Below are 8,671 nucleotides of genomic sequence, written 5' to 3'. Positions count from 1 at the left end.
GCAAGAGCGAAACGTGTAGTGGCCAAAATGAAGAAGCGGCTCCACAACGTGCAGTGCAGGATGTGATTTTAGGGAAAGGGTTTGTAAGGTTTAGGAAAAGGTTTGGAGGAACTCGAGCGAGAAGATCAAGAGGATGAGGCAGCAATGGCCATGGTTTTCGGTGAAGATTCCAACAATTTTTGCCTGCATTTCGTCAGTTCGCTAATTTTCTGGCGATATATGCAATAAATCGATTTCACCCCCCACTTTCGTTTCACTCCTCACCGAATCGAGTGAAATTAGGCGAATTTCGCCGATATGTTTTTCTATATTTAAAAGTTAAAAATATAACATTACAAAAGTACCCTCATTCTTAAAAATTGTATAGGTGAGTGAAGGTGGCTTCACCCGTCACTCATCTTCTTTCTTCACCTTTAAGATTCAAGATTGTTCACCAGTGGCTATTTGACAAAGTGAACTTCTAGTGTTTTGTGTTTTTTGTGTTTTTTTTGTGTTTTTTTTTTCTTTTTTTCTAATACTTAAGAGTCATATGTTACATGCTAATTGTAAATCAAGAGTTAGGATCCACAATCTGTGAGGGTGGAGGATTGTGCTCCCCTTGCACCTCTCCATTACATATTTAAGAGGATAATTCATTTTTTGCCCATCATGTAAGTGCTCAAAAGTAGGTTTCGTTCTAAATATGTGGTAGAGGCAAGGTTTAAAGTATCCCACGATACCATGCGATACTAGCCAATACGTATCCATATTTGACCAAACTGATGCATCTCGATACGTCTCTCCATTGATTATACTAAAATACATTAGTTAGAACGATACAATACTTGATACAGGATGATACGTCTCTTAAAATTGTCTAACCGATACGATACTCGATATCGACACTTTAAACCTTGGGTAGAGGAGTGTAAAGGAAATGTAATTCTCTATTCGTAAGGTTAAAGCATCTACACTCGTAAAAAGCCAATGGTTGATGGGGACTAACTGGACTGACTACACATTACTAGGCTTTTCCTTTTCTTTTTCCTTTTTTTTCTGTTTTTTTGGGTATAAACTAGACAGTACTAGCTACTCAATGCACACAACATGAATTTATGGCCATTGTGACTCATTGTTAGAATTGAGCTTTACACTTCCATATATAACAAGCAAGGAATTCTTACAACTCATTTGTATCTACTTTAATTGTTACATTTTGCAACCCTTTATGGATTTAAGCCAAAAAATGAAAAAATAAGACCTATAGACAAACGAACCAAATTGGTTTGACCCAACCCACTCAGCGGTTCAACCGTTTGAGTCAAATGTGAATTTCCAATTAACCCAAGAGTGATGGAGAGAATTGCAGCACCCTCATCAAGAGACAAATCATTCCATATGGGCTGCTCGTTGGATGTTAACAAGGGAGTAGTAAGCACCTGTGGACCCCTTAGCAAGAAGGGATGAGTGGGTCCCTTTCTCTACAACCCTTCCTTTATCCAACACAGCAATCAAATCACAGCTTTGTATGGTAGTCAATCGATGAGCCACAACCACACTAGTTCTTCCCACCATCAGCCTCTCCAAAGCTTCTTGCACCACTTTCTCTGATTGTGTATCAAGTGCACTTGTTGCTTCATCTAACAACAAGATTGCTGGGTTTTTCAGTATAGCACGGGCTATAGCAATACGCTGCTTCTGTCCTCCTGATAACTGTGCACCTTTGTCTCCACAGAATGTATCATACCCATCTTTAAGTCCTGTGATGAAATCATGAGCGTTTGCTGCCTTAGCTGCTTCAACAATCTCTGCCTCACCAACCGTTTGATCTGAAACCCCAAACAGAATATTCTCTCTGATTGACTTTGCAAACAGTGTTGGTTCTTGACTAACCAATGCAATATGTTTCCTCAGAGCCTTCAGATTATATGACCTGATATCCTTCCCATCAATCTCAACCGTTCCTTTGAGTGGGTCATAGAATCTATCTATCAAACCGATGATAGTCGACTTCCCGGATCCGCTATGGCCCACCAACGCCGATGATTTCCCGGGTCGGATATTTATCGAGAACCCGCTGAAGACAAGGACTTCCGGTCTAGCCGGGTACGCGAAATCAACATCTCGGAGCTCCACATGACCCGTTAATTTTTCGGGTTTGAGACCTTCCGGTTCATCGGTTTCGATCCGGGTTTTTCGATCCAGTACAGCAAACACTGATGTCACTGCTTCTGTGCCCTTAGACAAGTCACTAGTCATGCTACCAGCATCAGCTATGATACGGCCAAGACTCACTAAGATGAAGAAGGCTTCAAAGAAAGCTGTAGCTGTCACCTGACCCTTCAACAAGAGCTGCCCACCATACCAAAACTCAAAAGCTCTGGTGAAGTATAACATGCTTTGTGAAGCTCCAAGGAGAAGACCAGCATACCATGCTTGACGAATGCTTTCTTTTCTTGGAAGTAGTTCAGCTTCAGCTAGTAAACGAAGAATTCGATCTTGAGAAGAGAAAACTGTGACTGTTCTATGGTTGACAACTGCTTCTGCTGCAAGCTTACTGCTGTCATCTTGTGTTTTAAGAGCTTTTTTGGTCATTTGTTGAAGTAAGACTCGGCGTATGTAGTGGCTGACAACGAGAAGAGGTTGAATGGCTATTAGAACAACTGCTAGTCTCCATGAGAGTATCAAACCTATAGTGCAAGCAACTACTACTGAGGAGAGTGACTGCAAGAGAAGACACATTCGATCTCCCACTAATGATCTCACCTGCATTTTTTCAAACGCAGAAGCTTGTTAGTCACCACGAAATATTCTATACAACAGCACAAGGTTATGTTTGGTAGTGTAGCTTACAAAAGAATTTTTTATTTGTTCAAGATAAAGAAGAAAAATACTTAGATTTAAAATCCAAGATAAGGGAGAGGCTTTTAAGAGAAAAAGGTGGACCTAATCACCTAATACCAAAGTGGTGCAAGTTTGGCCCCAACAATTCGAACTTGTCCTAATCCTAATAGTAGAGTTGAGTGTTTGACTAAGGTTAGCCTAGCCACCTTATAAACTTATTTTTATTAAAACTAGAACAACAATACTGTGAAATTATACATCATTTTATTGTTTTTTGTTGTTAGAGTCAATGGCAAAATTAAGTATCTAATCTAATCTTACTCATCGGAACCCTATAAGATCAGGGTTTTGAAAATCCTTTTCAGCTTTAAATAGTTTTTTCAACAAGATCGAAACAAGATTTTTTTTTCTTTAAATCTAAATAGTGGGGTATAGTTCCCAATGCAATTTTAAAATCTATCTCAAAGATAGAAGTCTTGATTTATCTATAGCCCACAAATATATAAAAAATTTCAAAGGCCTAAGGAAAAACCACTTGCATTCTCATTTCTATTCAGCTTTGGACAAAGAAACCCAATCTTAGGCTTTGTTTGCAAGCTAAAAAAAGAAAAGCAACATGATACAAATGATAGCAACCCAACAGTTGACTTATATATGTCCCTCTTTCACTCTCATGCAGTTGCAATAAGATCATTTAAAAAGCTCTTTATTGTGAGATCACGGATGACTCCATGATAGTGTACTCTTTACCTACCAAATAGTTTAAACAATTTTTGGTGGACCTCAATAAATTTTCCTAGAGAAAGCACGGATGATTTCTTTTCTTTTTTTGGATAGCAATGGATGGTTTCGAATTAAAAGTAGAAAACAAAGAAATCTGTTTGTGCTTCTTAATGTACTTATTTAATCTTTTCACACTAAACAGTTCAACAAGTTGATAATAATAAAGAGATGAAGAATTAAAATAAGTTTATTAAAATTATTAATTAGTTTAGCTGATCGGTTAGATCCACACCTAAGCAACTAGAACCCCATACATGGTATCGAAGTTCTTGAGCAATTTTTTGTGCAGTCTTTATCTTAAATTTTTTTTGTATAGATACTATCTCAATGCCTTGATTTCAAACTAAAGTTATGGTAGATGACCATTGCATTAAGACTACTATATAAATAATATATGTAAAAATTTTCTATTAAACAACCCATTAAAAAAAAATTTCTTGTTATTCTTAAGGTCCTTATCTGCATTACAAATCTGCAAATTAAAGGACCTTAGATATAGTTCAATGGCCAAAACTAACAATAAAATAGTGAAATTATAAAAAACCTTAGATAAATGTAAATTATGAAAAGAGAGCTTTTGTAATTTTTAGTTATTTCTATTCGTCTTAACCCAAAATTACACCGCCAATGACGCACTTGCTTAGTTTGCAATTACATAGGCTAATTCATATGTCATAATTTTCCTTGTGAAAATTCATGTACTTCAATAAAGCAAATAGTAAACATTATACTTCATTAGACATGGTGACCACATGAAAACCCTTATTTGTTAGGGCCATGGGCATCATTATGCATAATAAAAGTATCATCAGTTCACTATTTGTTATTAAAGATATATGAGGTTCAGTATTTGCCACTTGTTAGTACATGGGCGTATAGCAATAATTCAAGGAGAAAGTGAGGAAGAGAGTGAAAGCAATGCGTACCGTATTGGCGTCCTTAGCAAGTCTGGAACAAACAGCACCAGTAGAGTTGATATCTTGATCAAACCATCCAACTTCAAATGTAAGAATTTTGGAAAGCATTCTCTCTCTAATCCTTTTGGTCATATTCTCACCCATGGCTGCAAAGTTGTAATGTTGTGCCACATTCACAAGGATGGAGAACACTCCCAATCCAGTGAAGCCCAATGCATATGCCCTTGTTTTAATCTTCATCTGATTATAATCAGTCAAGAAAAACACAGAGATCATACTACCCATCAAGAGTGATTGCACTGGCTGTACTGCACCATACAATGCTGCACTTATGCAACCGATTGCAGCTTGTTTCCACTCTGGAAGGTTTAGAAGCAACAATCTTCTAAATGAAGGAATGGGTATTTTTTCTTCTTTGTTAACTTCAACTTCAGTACCAGCTTCCATTCCTACTTTGGACTTGCCACTAGCAGACAATGAATATTTGTTCATTGAAGATCTTCTCCTGCTACTGCTGTTATTCATGTCTTCTCTTGAAAGATATAAAGATGAATTGGAAACCATTAATTGGTTCTCCTCTTTGCTTTTTGCATCTGTTTGTTGGTTCCTAACAAGGGCAGTGTATAAGCCATTCTCATCTTGCATCAATTCTTCATGATTCCCAGTTTCCATGACCTGACCATTCTGGATTACAGCAATTGTATCGGCATTGCGAATTGTCGAAAGACGGTGAGCAACAACGATAGTTGTTCGGCCGACCATGACCTTATCAAGAGCTTCTTGAACAATTCTCTCTGATTCAGAGTCTAATGCACTTGTTGCTTCATCTAAAAGAAGGATTTTGGGGGATTTGATTATAGCTCTTGCAATTGCTAATCTTTGCTTCTGTCCTCCTGATATTTGAAGTCCTGATTCACCTACCTGCAAAAATTGTGCATAAGAAATTTTACTATAATAAGTAATCAGATTTGGTTGAAAACTTGCAATAGGATTGTAACTTTATTGATATACAAACCTGGGTTTCATAGCCTTGTGTCAATTGAGAGATAAAGTTGTGAGCATTTGCAGCTTTGGCAGCGGCAATGATTTCATCCATGGTGGCATCTTCCTTCCCAAAGAGTATGTTCTCTTTAACAGAGGTAGCAAATAAGGCTGGTTCTTGACTCACTAGACCCATCTGAGATCTAAACCATTTGAGCTGAAGCTTATTAATGGCAACTCCATCAAGTAGAATTTCTCCCTTGAGTGGATTATAATACCTCTCCAGTAGTGAGATTACTGTCGACTTCCCTGAACCACTTCCTCCAACTAAGGCTATTGTTCTCCCTGCTGGTATTGTCAGGCATAAATCCTTGAAGATTATGCTCTCTGGTCTTGATGGGTATGCAAATTCAATGTTTTTGAATTCAACTTCCCCCAATACAGTCTCTAGAATTTGACCTTCCATGTTCTCTGAATCAATTTCAGGTACCCTTTTTATGGTCTCCATTATACGTTCTCCAGCTGAAGTAGCATCAGACAAGTACTTTATGTTCATTAGGGCACTGCCTAAGGACCTAGTCAACAGAATTTAGAGTAAGTAAGAACTTGGAGAAACATAAAACTGAAGAGTAGCTAGCTTTGGGGATCTCTCAGTTAAGAGAATCAGTTTTGAATGAATGGCATATTTAAATTTAAACAAAAATTTAATAAAAGTTCATGGTAAGCCCGCTATAAAGGAAAGAGTTAAAGATGATAAATTGTCTTATTATTCGGTTGATGCCTACCAACTGTTTGTGTTTATGTTAGAGAGAGAGAGAGAGAGAGACTTACATGCCACCAAAGAGGACACTGAGGCCAACAGCAAAAATAGTTCCTCCCTTTGCATTATGATACATAATTAGAGTGCTTCCATACCAAGCCATGAAAGCCCAAATGGTAATCATAATACCATTGCTTCCAATAGCAAAACCTTTTGCCAGACCTTGCTTCAAGCCCAACTCCACTGACCCTTTAAGAGCTTCAGAGAACTCAGACATGATCTTGTTCTCTCCAACAAATGAGTAAACTGTCCTGATAGATGATATGGCCTGCTGAGCAATGCTACCAGCCTTGTTATACTCTGTTCTAATCTTTGTTGCCAAATTCATCATAATCCTCCCACATACAAACCCTGGCAATATCAGGAGAATAATGAATGGCAATCCCACAATGGCTAGCCTCCACAGTAGAACAAAAGCTATCACATAGCACCCCACCAAACCCTGAAAGGTTTGCTATTAATCTTGGTACCTAACACAAAATCAACATAAATTAATTAAGAATAAGTTTACACAAGTCCCTAGTCCAACCATCTACTCTCTGAAATCAGAAGCCATCACATACCTTCTCACTGAGGAAGTCTTGAATGACAAGGGTGTCATCAGAAACACTGCTGACAACATCAGTCACGCTTCCTTCTTTGAGATCAAAGTAAGACACATCTTGCCTTAGAACTGCCTTCAAATACCTAGCTCTCATCCTTGTTGCTTGTCTCTCTCCTGTTCTTGCCCAACAATATCCCTCTGTAGATAACTCCAAAATAAAGCTTTACCCATTACAAATCTTTTATAATGTTAAACTAAAATCAGAATAAAACAAAACCCAGAAATTAAAAACTCACCAAGGAAAGAAACAACATAACATGCACATGCCAAGTAAGTTAGAATCAACACATTCTGCAAACGATCAAAACAAACCAAACCAAACCAAATCATCAATTTCTCAATCTCCAAACAAAGAAATAGAATCACCAGAAAGGTAGGAAAATATACATTGTTGATATCAGCCACAAATGATGAAGTACCACCAGTCGTAGTTGTTGCACCAAAACTATTGAACACAAGACTGTTAACATAGAACAGTACAGGTAGAGAGATCCCATCACCAATAGCACCAACAATCCCCAAAGCCATAAGAAATTTATCTAGACCATCAGCATGCATGAAGACTGTTCTAAGAGAGCCCAATCCTTTCTTGGACTTCTTCTTATTCTCCTTAGCGGGAACAGCAACTTCCTCATTATTGTCTCCCATATTGTCTTCTCCACCAGCTTCACAGAGAAAAATTAGAAGAAGAAGAGGAAGATATGAAGAAAATAATCTGAACGAATCCTTTTTGTCCCTCAAGAGTTCCTCTTTTTAAAGGTGACATATATATGGAAGATCTTGAGTATCGTGTTGCATCATGCATGAGCTCTTGGTGTTTTCTCTTGAGATCCATAGCGGTTCTGTGAAATAGAGGCAACTAAAATGCAGAAAGAAGCGAAGTGTTTGACTTTAATATTATAATTGAGAGATTGGGTAGTCACTTTACTGATTCTTCCCAATGTGCTCGCTTGGAGATCACGTAGACAGTTACGTCATCTCTTGTTTATCGGCTATATAGAAAAAAAAAGCAACAAGCAAAAACGTAAGCAGTGATGATTGCAGAATAATGCTTGTTAGTTGCTAGTTATTACTTGGTTGTAAATAATAATAATAATTATATTCTTATAAGAAATAATTGAATAATAATAATAGAGATAAATGATAATACCAAGTTGGATCCTCTAGCCTGTAAACTTCTTTGCTTCCTTACATTCCTCTTACATTTTTATGTGGGGACCTACCTCTGATCTATCTTGAGGTGGGTTTTCCCTACTGTAATGTTAAAGAATGTGAGGATAGCATAATAAAAAAAAAAAAAAAAAAAACCTCGACAATACCATCATGTCTTTGGAAATTTCTATCTCAAATAATATTAAAAAGAGATGTCAATCAGTTGGTTTAGGCTTTGTCATGTATGAATGTTGAAGTAAAATCAAACCATCAAATAAATTAAATGAAACTAAAAGTTGAGACAGTATGAGAGCTCTCACTGGTACATGCCAATGGAGCCAAATTAAGGAGAAACTGAGAAAAATCTAACCTAGAACTTTCTTTTGGTAAAAATCCAACCCAGAACTAGAACAGAGTTAGTAGCTGCTGGACTTTTAACAAGTGGCACTGAAAAGTCTAAGTGATAAACCAGGCCGCATTGACAAAAAGAGATTGTTCATCTGGTGTTGACAAACAAAATATTATGATTCTTGGTTTTCGATTACCTTTCTTTCCGTGTTGTTAAGAAGGCATCCAGAGGATCTTTTAGAA

The 8,671-nt window shown here is 37.3% G+C and overlaps 1 protein-coding gene across 1 annotated transcript; it reads right to left on the bottom strand.

Moving 5' to 3' along the window:
• Nucleotides 1–1,157: 1,157 nt before the first annotated feature.
• On the bottom strand, nt 1,158–7,751 carry LOC149000064 (ABC transporter B family member 15-like). The gene is given in 8 exon segments (XM_089140754.1): nt 1,158–2,745; nt 4,533–5,444; nt 5,539–6,079; nt 6,336–6,760; nt 6,762–6,794; nt 6,888–7,066; nt 7,165–7,219; nt 7,316–7,751. Coding segments are annotated over 8 exon segments (3,783 nt in total). The 5' UTR covers nt 7,577–7,751; the 3' UTR covers nt 1,158–1,368.
• Nucleotides 7,752–8,671: the final 920 nt, after the last annotated feature.

Source organism: Hakea prostrata, chromosome 11, assembly GCF_041222555.1.
Source record: "Hakea prostrata isolate BN-2017 chromosome 11, UWA_Hpros_2, whole genome shotgun sequence".
Lineage (NCBI taxonomy): Eukaryota > Viridiplantae > Streptophyta > Magnoliopsida > Proteales > Proteaceae > Hakea > Hakea prostrata.
This window is presented reverse-complemented; position numbering and strand designations above follow the sequence as displayed.